The sequence below is a fragment of the Psittacula echo genome (assembly GCF_963264785.1).
Source record: "Psittacula echo genome assembly, chromosome: 2".
NCBI classification, from domain to species: domain Eukaryota; kingdom Metazoa; phylum Chordata; class Aves; order Psittaciformes; family Psittacidae; genus Psittacula; species Psittacula echo.
Window position 1 is genome coordinate 21,935,694 of NC_137737.1, and position 13,504 is coordinate 21,949,197.

The 13,504-nt window shown below is 41.9% G+C and overlaps 1 protein-coding gene across 2 annotated transcripts in view; it reads left to right on the forward strand.

Moving 5' to 3' along the window:
* LOC308218173 (ubiquitin-conjugating enzyme E2 E2) overlaps positions 1-13,504 on the forward strand; it is a gene marked incomplete at both ends in the record, with an annotated part of 320,704 nt that overhangs the window by 306,450 nt on the left and 750 nt on the right. For both annotated transcript variants that reach the window (XM_080611910.1, XM_080611909.1), the window contains 2 exons: positions 7,219-7,351; positions 13,022-13,169. In XM_080611910.1, coding sequence (XP_080468036.1) covers positions 7,219-7,351; positions 13,022-13,169 — 281 coding nt within the window. The remainder of the gene's footprint in view (positions 1-7,218; positions 7,352-13,021; positions 13,170-13,504) is intronic.

Below are 13,504 nucleotides of genomic sequence, written 5' to 3' on the forward strand. Positions count from 1 at the left end.
TTAAGTTGGCAGAGCACAGTTTCTACCATCACATCATCTTGTCATTTTAAGTAAGTCATTGCTAATTGTTAGGAAAGTCAAATTCTCTTCTACTCTTTCCTAATTTGTTTTATTCTTTCTCCTGCAGGGTATTGTTTAATGGGAGATGCAAGGTCAAATATAAGCCAGTGCATTTTAATTTATTTAATTTTTGGTCACGGTGTCAAGCTGTAACTATGAGGAGAAAAGGAAAATGGATTTGCACACAATGCAAATCATTTAATTGACTACTTAGTTTGGCATTTTCTGTATTTGCATACTGTACATACTGAAGTCATAGACTTGCAGAAACAGTCTCTCTGCAGTCATGTTAAACACTGAAAATGTTTCTACACGTAGTGGGACAAACTTCCAGTGCTTTGAGGTGGAGAAGGTGAGGAAGAAGCCTCTGCAAAGGAAAAAAGAAGCCTTTGAGAGCTGAGCAGGCTGTATTTCTTTTCAGTTTTGGAACTGATGCTAAATGGATTAATTTCTCTTGAACCTTTTTATGAGGACTTGCTCCTAAATTGAAGTGATTATTGTTTTAAACTAAATAGAACTGCAGCACACTCTTGAGAATATCATGAGGCTCCTTCTGACCTCCTTGTTAACTGAGATTTCATTTTAAATCTTTGAAGCTTGGTTTAAAAATCAAAACTCTACAGAGAAGTTATTCAAGAGGAGTGGCCTTTTCACCAAGTACTTTAGGAGTAACTTCACAGTAATATTTTGCAGAGACTGGAATATTTCAGGTGATGGTCCTGAATTTGCAAGTACTCCTGGGCATTTCTCTTCCCATTGTAATTGTAAAGAGTAAGATCTTGGCAATGATAAGGCTCTTGGTTGTTGTGATGTTATTGCCAAGTATTTTTTATGTGAACTGGAAAACCTAGTGGGTTGGGTTGTTTTTTTTAGTTTCCACAAAGAAATGCCCCTGAAACAGATTTCCTTGAAGTCTCATAAATCCCTGCATAACACCTTATCAGCTCCATTATCAGAGTTATTTAGTTATTTAGTTCCTTGTAAGCATGTAATTCGCTGCACCATTTATCCACCAGTTTAAGCTTTGTGCAATATATGTGCAATTTTTCAAACCTCCCTTCCTCAATTTTACATTAGTCTGATACTTAAGGAAAAAGCCTTCCCAGATGCTAGAACAGAAATGTTGTGTGTGCTCTTCTCTGTTAGAAATGCGGTGGGATTTGTAAGGTACTTACCCTTGTGCAATAATATTGTGACTGCTGTTATTTAAAGGCAGAAAATAGAGCGCCTTCAATGAGTTACAAGAAAAATAGTAATATTTACTGCTTTGTGCCGGAAAACCGTGCCCCTGAACATGCATTAGAAGGAGAATCAAGTTGTTTTCTCAACTTTATAGTTTGGATGGCTCTAGCAATAGAATGTTCCATCTTTGCTCACTTACATCTCCTTTCCCTCATTTGATCCTTCTTACATTTTAATTAAGCCAGCTGCAATTTTTGCTCTTGTTGTCTTTTCCGTGTGTGTGTCATTGAAATCGTAGGCATTTCACCTATGGTCAACCCATCATTTTTAGCTAATGTTAACACAGAGGAGCAGCTTGGCTCTGTATAATGACACAGGGTAAAAAATATCACTCCAATTCATATAGTCATGTGGTAATTCAGTGTATTACCTTTAACTTTGCTTGTTTGCCCAAGAGGGGGGTTGTTGTGTTGTAATTTTTTTCTTTTACTTTCATTTTCAACCTTTGACTAAAAATGGGAGGCAAAAAAATTATATCCCACTTTTAAATTGTATGTCTGAAAAATGGCAATTAAATGGATCACCCAGGGTATCCTTTTAACTACTTCTGTCTTGTCTGGTTGAATTTCTTCCTAACAACTGTGTAATGTTTTAAAGCTTATTTTACAATTGAAAAACCTGTGTAAGTTCTGTACACAAGTCTTTGGACTGCATTGTAGCATGCTAAGCATAGTGAGGTCCTGTCTGAATGGAGTGTCTCAGTGCTATAGTAATAACAATAATAACGTATTTTGGTAGCTAAAGCGTATACAGAAGGTGACAATTTGTTTCTAAAAATCGAGCTGTGCATTAATATGAAGGTTTTGAAGTGACATTGCAGTCAAAGGATTAACTTCTTGTTTGGTTGGTTGGTTTTAACTCTGTTCTTTGACATTCTCATTTTTAACACTATTTGCTTAAAGATCTGGAGAGCAAAATTTCTTTGACAAAGGGATTTTGTAAGTATATGATTTTTCAGTGGCTAAACTAGATGAGCTGTTCTGACCCTACACCTGCCTCCCCCAGTGAGCCAGGATTTCTGGGGTTGCTTTGCAATCTCTGTGCCAGATTCAGCCTAAAAATGCAGGTGAGCAAGCTCAGCGGGGACCCACTTATGGGCTACCAGAAAAGAAAGCATATTTACCCTGAGGTCAGGAGTGAGGTGCATTAGGAGGGAAAATCAGTGTGCACCAGAACAATATGCTGCCTCCCTGCCAGTCAAAAATTCTAAAGCATTTTGGGCTTGCTTGTTTAAAAAGAAAAGAAGGAAAAAAAGAGACCTTCTAACATTCAACTCAGTATTTCCTGAAGCTGCCTAGTAAGGTGATGTGTCCAGTGGCACCAAGGTGCCATTCTGTGTTCAGTCTTTCACTGTTCTTTGCTACAAAATAAAACAACAAAATCTTGATGTTGCTGTCAGCTTTTAATGGCACAGCTTTATGTTGGAGATCATTAGATTCTCTGCCACCTTGGAATTCCCATGTGCTGTTAGTATGTTGTTTGCTTTCTGGTTTGAGCTGTGTCCCTTGGAAAAGGTCATGTCTGCAGTGTTTTTGGAAATTATATTTATTTTCCACAAGTGTGCAACTTCAAAAGAGCTTAGCTACTTGCATCAGACTTTTCCTGTTCAGGGCAAAATAGCCTCAAAAATAGCATCTAGGGGATATGGAGTAGTTGGAGTATGAATTTGCGGTTTCGTTACTTGCAGTTTGAACTGAAACATATTTTAGTTTTTCATTAACTGTTATTTACTTCAGCATACCATGCAATTGCCCTTCTTCCCATCAGCCTGATGGGTAGACATCTCTGGCATTTTTAAACTACTCTGCAAAATTAGCTGTTAAAAGGAATATATGCTGCTTTGGGTATGTCACAATATTAACCTGTTAGCATCGACTGATTCTGGTTCATTTATCACTATAGTGATCTGCTCTTGCATGTTTTCTGTATCTTGGAGAAGAGGAACTACAGTATTCACCAGGCTGCATTGTCACTAGAGGAAAAGCTTATGTTATATTATCATTTGGTCAACTCCTAGAAAGGACTAGGTAGTCTCCAAATGTACTAGCAAGTTGACAAACAGTGGGCTCTTTCTGAGTCATTCTCCTGGAAAGTACCAGCAGTGCGTTCCAAGGGATTTTTGTACATCAAATGTATGTGGCAAATACCAAAAAGTCCTGCCCTCCCTTTGTGGCATATGCATAATTTGAGTGGTTTGCCCAGGGATGCCTGGGCAGAGGAAGGAGCTGAGTTTGTGTGTGCAAAGTATCAGGGTGGTATCATGTAATTCAGGCCTGTGGTGTAGGTTGTTTCTCACTGGCTTAATACAGGAAAGCCCCAGGCTGGCTGTTCTTGCAGACTGTCTGTCATTTGGCCTTTTCAATACATGAAAAATTGTGTCTCTGTGTGTCTTTTCATGAACACTTAATCTCTGAGACAGAGGCCTATGTTTACAATTGCTCAATACTGCATGGCATCTGAGCAGGCAGCAGATTTACATGGGCATCATTCTGCTCCCCAGCCTTTGCTGCAGGCATTTCTAATTTACCTGTTTGTTTTTCAAGTTGAAAAGAATATAGCACCTGTCAGTAAAGGGAGGCAGAGGAAGATAAGGTTTTTCCAAAGTGACAAAAGGCTGGTTAGGACTTGGCCCAGGCAGGACTTTGAGCTTCATCTGACCTGTGCCAAGGCTTTCTCTCAATCTTGCATTTACCAGGAGGATTCAGACTGCTGCTTGTAGACTTGGAAAGTTACATAGTCCCTGAACAAAAACTACCTGTGCACTGGGTAGTTTCCTAAGGGCATTATCCTCTTAACATCTGTCCAGAGGAGAAGCCCAGCAGCAACTTGGGAACGATCAGGAATAGTGGTTACAGGGGGTACAGCGTGTCTTCGCTAAGCATATCACCATTTTTCCAGGGAAGAGAGTTCTCAGTTGCACTGCTGTGTAACACATGCTGCCCAGTATGATAATGATGGGTTGGGATTTTTCCAGGTTTTTGGATGTCATCTTTTGTTCTGCATTACTGGTTTTTGTCTCATTACTTTCTGTGGAAGTGAAGAGGTTGTGGGCTATTGAGCTCGGTACAGAAAGCTGCTGCTCTCATACTCTTGTCTTGCAGTGGAAACAATTTCTATTTAATTGGTTGAAATTGTCTTCCCAGTGGTCATATATTGGACAGCTTCAAAATGTTGCATTAGATCTAGACACTTAATTTGAGCAGTGGTGACACACAAGCAAAGCGGCAGCTGTGCCTGTGAACCCTGTATCTACACATCAGTGAATTTCTTTTTGAAGCAGAGATTTCAGGGATTTTTAAACAAAGAATGTAATCTTTAACCTTTGACAGTTTTTGTATTTCCACCAAAAGTTAATGCCGCTGTGGTCCAGAATTGTCACTTTTCTATTAAGCACTAGGTCTTCTTGAGCTGCTTGATATTACCTAATCCTTAATTAAATCCGAGCAATATTGCACTCTGAAGCTGACTTGCATCTTCCTCTTTGCCTTCCCTTTACATATTAACATTGATTTCTTATGAAAATTGAACATCTATAGCTGTTTCACTCTGTTAATTGAATTATGTAAAGCCTAAAAGGTAAGCTTAGTACATTACTGTTAAAGCCTACTGATGTCTTACAAAGATGTTACACTCTCTTAATACGGAGGTCTAGCAGTATATTACTTTTGTGCAGTGATAGCTCTAATTGGAAACCTAATAGGATACAAGAGATTTCAAAGACTATCGCAAATAATAATAGATTATTTTTTAACTGTGAGATATTTTTATTGTCAGTCCTTTGGGTTGAAGCTGGAAATAAAATGCAAAATGTTGCAATATCTCTGGTTGGTTCAGGGGGCTGTACTCGATGCTAATAGCGCATCACGTTTCTTGAGTGCTGAAGTGCTCCCAGTTGGCAATTTTCATGATATAAATTCCAACAGTAAATGGTGCTAACAAAGCTCAAGTACCTGTTCTATTCAGTAGCTCCACCTTTAGGGGAGGGAGGGGAGGATGATCATGGTGGAACTTGCAGTAATGGCACTGTGTCAGTAGGTTGCTAATACGTACATAAAGAGGTAATTCCTTGGAGTGGTGGCTAAGGGTACCCCAGAGAGTCCTTTTCAGTAAGTTGCATAGTTAAGCTGATGTCTTTGAAGAGGTAGAGTTTCCTGTCAAAATACAGCTCTCTTCCCGTCTAATGCATAAGTGGTAGCTGGAGAGTACTGAGTGCCCAAATATATATACCTGCATAGAACACGGAGAAGTCATTAAGGTGGAGTGGGATGCCGGGAGTGTTCAGGGGGACTGGCTTTTACTTTAACTTAGTACCACTGTGTGGGGTTTTGTGTTCTGAGGAGAAAAATCTTTCCCTGGTGGCTAGTGTGTCACTTTGCAGAGAACCTGTCTCCTTTTACTGCTTTCTTTCATGCTTTCCTTGCCCAGAAGGATGCTTTTAGTCATAGTCTCGCTGTTGTTGAACTATTTAGCACCAACATATTGAGAACTTCTATTTTTAGTTTAATCTGAAAATAAATTCTTAGGTTTGATAACAGAATTAGCTCACTTTCTCTCCCTTGATTTTTCCCCTGCTCTCAGAACATGCTTGCCAGCACTGCAAAGAGTTGGGGGGGGGGGGAAGCATTACTCTAATCACTGTTGCTACATTGCAAATTTATGGTTTTTTAATTGTATTTCTATTTGTAACACTGTTACTAACACCTAGCAATTACTCTGGTTCCCTTCACAATAATCAAATGCATATTGTCATGCATATACTGAATGTATTGGATTGCCTTCCTTCTCAAGTAATACTGCTCCATGATTGTTGTAATATGAAAAGAGCCTTTTCTTTTTAATCCTTCTGTCTTACATTAACCTTGTTAGAAGAATGGAGAAAGAAGAGCAAGGCTGGTTTTCATTGTATTAGGGATGTTAAAATCCAGCCCCTTACAGAGCAAGGAGAGATTTCTGAAGTCATAGTACATCCATGATGGAAAAAGCTGTGTCAGCACCTCCCTCTATGAAAAGGGACTTTTTTTCAGCTCTGGCATCTTAGAGATAAAATACTACCATAGCAGCAGAGAAAGAAAGAGGTAGCAATGGAGTCCTAAAGCATTAATGGCTTTGTAGGTTGAGCTTTACTTAGAAGTGCTCTGTGACATATGGCACACTGCAGAATGTAAGTGTCTGAGGATCTCAGTAAAACTAATTTCCAACAAGCAGGCATTTGTTTTCTGCAACACCTTTAATTTGTACTGCTCTTGGTGAGCTGCTGGCAGGTTAGGGAGAACCTAGAGTTACACAAAGCTGATTTGAGAAAGCGCTGTTTTAATTTGACATTATGATCTTAATTCCCCTTACAAAAACAGTTCCACAATACAAACAGTATCAGTGGGATGAGTTCATGTGACCTCATTTTAGAAATCAGTGTAGCAAAATGATGAAAGTGTAGAGAGAGTTTTGACATCTAAGAGTATCATTTTATATTTGGCTTCCTTCAATTATACCATGAGTCTTGCTTTAGCCATTTTAAAGAACACACAATATTAATAAAATCAACATAAGTCCTTTATTTAGTATGGTCTCTGGGGTACAGTTTTATAAAGGCTGAGCTGGAAGAGTCATTTCTGAAATACAGCAGGAAATCGTTCTTTATAACTTCCCTATTGAGATTGTGTAGAAGAGGCTGAAAACCATACCCCACCTCTAGTTTCTCAGCTTTGCTAAGCAGTCTGGAGCACTAATAAGCCTAGGTAAGATTTCTGAGATTTTTGGAAGCATTTAATCTACTTCTAATCCCTGTCTTTACTTCAGGTGGTGTATGAAATTAAACATTGGAAACTTCCTTCCATGTCATACTTGAAGAATGTAAGAGGTCATATGTATTTGAACTGTGGTACTATCCCTAAACCATTTGGTTTTTTTATCTCTTAGTGCTGGTCCCAAAGGTGATAACATCTACGAATGGAGATCAACCATTCTAGGACCTCCAGGTTCAGTCTATGAGGGAGGTGTTTTCTTCCTTGACATCACATTTACACCAGAATATCCTTTCAAGCCTCCAAAGGTAAGAGACCTATAGCTGACCTTATAAGCCATGAACACTCAGCAGACCACTGACTAGGAAATGGTGTTAATGGAATGCAGCCCATTTGAAAGCCACTCTAAGAACAAGCTTAAGCTTACTTCAGACATTACATTGTTGGACATTACTGTTAGCTAATGTTAACTACTTTTACATCCTCTTGATCCCTGTTTTAGAGCTTGCTTTCTTTTTCCCTGCTTCCGTGTATAAGACACCCTACACAATTAGTGCAAGCATCGGTACAGGACTGAGAAACTGAAAAGCAAATAAACTTGGGGAGAGGAGAAAGGATATCAATACTTGTTTCTCAAACCACTCAGTTACCATAAGCATAACAGTTATATATGTTTTGACCACTAAAGTAGTAGCTAATTTTTCAGTTTTGTTGGATACTTGCGTTGTTCGCCTATTTGTACAGTACAGACTTTTTCTGTAGGTGTGTTATATTTGTGAAGCACTTACATTCCAGTGTTATGTTCCAGTGCTGCAAGGCAAATACCAGTGCAAGTGAATGTTATCCTGTGGTTCACGTACTTGGCTGGAGGAAGTGTTGGGTTACAAGAAGAGGTGGTTGTGTATACATTTCATGTTTGCCTTGTATCGAAAGCATTTATGTGCATGTTTAACTTTCTACTTAAAAGTTGTTGCATTGATGAGGTAAACATCAGTGACCACCCCTTCTTCAGACTGGTCTAGTCTGCTGTAGAATGACTTGCCATAGTTGAGGCCATCTCAGCAGACAGTGCTAATTGGTCATACCAGAAAAATTAATACAAGCTAAATTCCTAAATTAAGGAAACTGACTGTTCTTGCTAGCATAACTGCAGGGTTTCTGGTAGCATCAACAGGACTTTAAATTCTACCCCTAAGCTAGGGTACCGGTTCCCAAGCAGCGTGGTCTACCCTGGGCCATCTCTAGTGATTTCCTGCTGATGCCTGTCCATTCCTCTTCAAAAGTTCTCTGGCAGCATAGATGGTTCTCTTGTGCCTTGTGTTAGAGTTTAACTCAGTTCAGAATAGTTTTTCATTATTTTGTTTGAATTAGTTTGCATGGATAATTTATTGTCCAACCAACGCTATGCAATACCTTGTGTCATGAGCCCGGTAAGCATTTAAAGAGGGAGCTTTTACCTTGCCATGTGTGCTTTGCTACACCTTTGCTTTCTATGCTACACCTTTGCTGTCTATGCTACAGGTTAGAAGCATTTATTATTTTGGCCTTATCCAGCCCGATGCTTTACAAGACCATATTGTGACTACCAGTGGTGTTTAGACAGCCCTATATGCCAAGTTCCCTGATGCAGAACCAAAGATACAGATTTGTTGTTGCAGCTCAGCCCTGCTTTCTGCTCTGCACTTCTGACAAGAATCTCTTTGCCTTTATCTTTGAATCTAAACCCTCACCCAGATGAAAAGAAGGGTGGGATTAAAAAAGAACCAGTCATCACTTAGTGAGGCCTTAAAAGACTAGTTTAGTGGAGATTCACTAATAGAATGGCACTTTAGGTTTAAGTGAAGAACCTGTTTATTTTTCAGACTCTTACAGCAGCTCCTTGTTAACGCCTGCACAAGTGTTAATCAATGATAATGTGGAAAATATAATTATCATATTGCTTCTGCTTTATTGCCACTAATTTGTTGATTTCACATTGACCAACTGCTTGCAGTGACTAATAAATATTGCTTGTGGGAAGTGGTAGGACTAATGTAATTACCATAGCCTTCCTAGAGCTGTCTTTTGTGCCAAGAAGGAAAGAAATAGCTGCTTGAAACAAAGCCAGTGTATTGTTTTGATGATAAGCACTGGTAGAGCACCTCGTTGAAGCTCATTTCAAAAGCCTTCACCTCTGAAAAGATGAAGCTCTCTAGAGACTAGTTTCCTAGGCAATCTTCCTTGCAAAGCCTTGCAAGACCAGTGGAAAAAAACCTGTGCTGCCTCTTTTGAGTCCTGGGTAGTTCTTACAAGGACAAATGCCATGTGGTCAATGAACATCCTAGAGATGTCTGATGAAGGATATACAGGTGCAGCTTTTGAGGGCTGGGTCTATCTTCAGCTGAGGGTTTGATTTTAGTATATTGGAGCAAACTTTTGAGGGGAGGAGGTTGCAACAGGAGAGCCAGAGGACTGTGCTAGAAGTGATATTAACAGATTCTTGGAAGGATATAAAGAGGAGCTGCACTGCTGTACTTGAGGATGGAGGATTTAAAGGTCTTAAAATTAGAGTTGGAAATGCTCTGCATGGTACAAGAACTTCAGTGGGAGAAATCTGATACAGAACAGATAGTCTCTCTCCTGTCCTAAATATGTATAGTGGAGTTATTTTGCATTTATTGAGCCTTCCATCCATCTTTGAAGATGTTAGTGTTAATCTGTTCTCTGCTTTTATGTTTTCTCATTTTGTGTGGTATTCTGGTTTTGCCTTTGTTTCAGATAGCAATTGAATCAGGCACATGCTGGGTGGGCCTGGATTCAGGAGAATCCAATAAACAAGTATAATCGGAATTTCAGAGTTAGTCCTCAAGATGATTACTATTCTTTCATACTATTATAATGGACCTTTTCCCAAGAGTTACATTATACTTGAGTTAGATTTCATTTGTTGAGGTGAAAACGGTAGCTTGTGTTGACCTGGTGTGTGCTTTGATCATTTGTATTAATAACCTCTAAGCACTTCTTTCCCCCCACTCCCATTCTGCTGCTCGTGTAAACTGACCTCTGCCATCACTTCAGGGTAAGGGTAAGATTAGCATCTTTTGTGCCTTTTCAAAAGCTGTGCTTAACTCTATGTAGTTACTGCATTAAATGTAAGCTCAGGTGTGACATTTCCAAAGGACTGTTCAGTTATAGTCTATTTTTCTGCTATTCCGCTTGCTGTTCTCTTTACCCCAGATACGTTGTACTACTTTCTAAGGAGCTCAGTTTCTCTTGGTTTTGGTCTGAATCTACTAGGCTTATGTACCATCAGCAAAAACTAAATGGCAAACAGCTGGACTACATGCATCTAACACCATCCCAGTTGTGACTTGCTGCTTAAGTGAAAACAAATGTAGATGTTGTCCTACAGTGCTTTGGTTAGGAAGTGCTCCTCTAACTGGAGAAAACTGGTTTTGGTGCCGTGGATATAACCCTTATATCTTAAGGTTTATTAAGGAACCAGGCTGTTCGGCAAATGATCAAGAGTCTCTTTCCCCTCTTTCACAAATAATAATTAACAATTAAGCCTTATTCTTAAAGGAAAGCAGCATTCATGCTTTGTTATCAGTTATTAGCCAACTGGACTGGGAGACTGCCAACAGAGTATTTAGCTTTTGTGCTCAGAATCAGGATTAACAACTTTCTGTCTTCGCAAATTAGAAGTCTTGACCTCTCTGTTAGTTTGGTCCTTATTGTATCAAATGGGAAATGCTCCATGCTTCCCCCTCTGGAAGTGTTTAATCTGTTAGAATTACTACCTCACCTACATTTAGAAGCCTTCTTGGAAAGAGACCAAAGCTGCAGGTCAAATACAGAAATACTGAGCAAGCAGTGGGGCTGGGCTGAAGGCTGCTCAGAACCTGGGGCACAGATACTGCCAGCAGCTGCGAATGCCACTAACTTCAGTTTTGCCCTAAACAGTTTGGGTTGGGGCAGGTACCGCAGGGTTGGATCTGCCGTCTGCTCAGGCTGATGTATGTGGTATTCCACATACTGTAGGAGTCATTGCTGCTTTTCCTCTGAGGGTTCGATGATCTGTGAACCAAAGGTCATTTTGGTTTCTTGCCTGCTTTACCTCTAAGTTTCCCTAGGTAGGAAGGCATCAGGGGTTCTTGGTTTCAGAGTTGCAGCTTGTTGCAGAAGGAAGAGGACACATCTTCATTCTTGCAGTTATTTTGCTGTTCCTAGCCATAATGTGCAGGAATGTAGGGATTTGGGGTTTTTTTTGTTCATTTGCTTCCTGTTTTAATCTTAAGATCCAAGCATTTTACATGGAACAAAGCAGAAAGTGTCCCCAAGTGTGCAGCGTGGGTGTCTCCTGTGTGACAAGCTTCTGCGAGTCTGAAAATAGACTGTGTGCTCTGTGCATTGGGAGCATTCTTGGAAACAATGGCGCGGATGCAGTGCACAGGGGCAGGGACACAGCAGGCACTGGTGGTTTGTAGCTGTGTCACCTGTCTGTGCCTGTGAGCAGAGGGTCACAGGCAGGCTTTTCACATCAGGGTGTTAAAAACGAGGGTTGGCTGGGAAGTTTCATGTGGGAGCTGGTCTCTTCTTGAGAGAGAACACTAGTGTGTTCTTGACACACTGCACACTTACCAGTGTGTTTCACAAATACCCCTTTGGCCTATAAACAGACAATAAAACCTGTGAATGTGGGTAGCTGACAAATTCTGAGGACTTAGGGCGTAAGCCCCCCAGCCTTTATTCACACAGATGATCCTAATCCGTGCAAGTTCCACCGGATTCATCCAGCGAGTCAGTAAGGCCTTCTTGCAGGTCCCGTTTTCTCCCAGAAACAGCTCATGGTGCTTTTATTTCCCTTTCGGATAAGTTCCGTGGCAAGCTGCCTGGCTCACTCACATCTCCCAGATTTGAAAATAATAGCATCCAAGCAACTCCTCCGATTGCTGAGCTCTTAGAAGAGATGGGAGCTGTGATTCCAAGTGACCCAGCCTGTTTGGGGGGACTGTATGTTTCCTTGGGAGCCCAGTGGGAGAAAAATGCTGGTGTTAAAGCCCTAGGCCCCTTGGCTGCTGTGAGCAGAGAGATAAAAAGTGATTAAAATAATAATAAAACCCCCAAATGAATAAAACTCGCACAAGCTGGCTTTCACGGTGATCATAAGCACCCACAGTTGGGAAGTTGGTGGTTGTTTAGCAGGGAGATGGTGAATGTATTGTCAGTCGTGAGCCTGTGCTGAGGCTGCAGTGATTCACACCAGGGCCCATGTTCTATGTCTTGGCTCCCCTTCCTTTGGATGGGAAGCCTGGGCCATGCATCACCTGTCCCAGTTTCTAACACTGCTCAGGTGTACCCGGAGGGGCTGGAAGCAGTGCTGCCAGCCACACGCTCCTGTGACTTGTGGTTATTTATTTACTCTAAAGCATAGAATCAATGAGGTTGGGAAAAACCAACCTTTACCCCAGCACTGCCCCGTCCACCACTAAACCATGTCACTGAGGGCTTCATCTCCATGGTTTGTCAACTACCTCCGGGGATGGTGACTCCACCACTGCCCTGGGTAGCCTGTTCCAATGCCTGCAGTAAGGCTCTTCGTGATTAGCCTCTGGTTTCCAAGATGTACTCGGGCTGTATGTCCTGTTTAACGCTGGAGCAACAGGTGGGAAACTCCTTTCCAGCGCTGGGCGGCTGCGGTCGGCCGAGGCCCGGGGTACCAGGGACTGGGGCGGCTCGGCCAGGCCCGGCGCGACTTGGCTCGGCTCGGCTCGGCCGGTCCCGAACCGGCGGGGGGGCGGTGTGCTCCCGCCAGCGGCCGCCAGATGGCGGCAGAGTCCCGGCCCGGCCGTGCCCCAGTGCCGTCCTGCCCCCTGACCGCCGTCAGTGTGGCCCTGGAGCTCGGTAGCCTGCGTGGCCTCCATCCCTTCGGTGTTAGCCTGTCAGTTGAGCTCGTTGTGCAGTGACCGGGCACACCATCTAATGCCTGTTTCTTGCAGGTAACGTTTCGGACAAGAATCTACCACTGTAACATTAACAGCCAAGGCGTCATCTGCCTGGACATTTTAAAAGACAACTGGAGTCCAGCGTTAACCATTTCTAAAGTCCTCCTCTCCATCTGCTCCCTCCTCACAGACTGCAACCCGGGTAAGTCCCCTGCACAGCCATGCAGGACTCCTGCTGCCTTGCACCCTGCCTGGCACCCAGATAACATGGCCTTTGTTCATCTCACCCTGTGGATCTGGCTTCCAGTGCAGCACCTTTCCTTCTGCTGGGCAGCCAGAGGGCTGGAGGTGGAGGAGGTGATACACCCTACTCGCCTGCTGGTTTTGGGTGAGGGTTGGGCACTCTTCATTGGTCTGCAGGACTGTAATTATTCAGTGATGGAGCTAGAAGAGCTACAAACTCAGCTCTGAAAACAAGGGGATTTACTTTCCATTATCCATTTAAAACCAGTGGTCAACTATGCCACAGATAGTCCT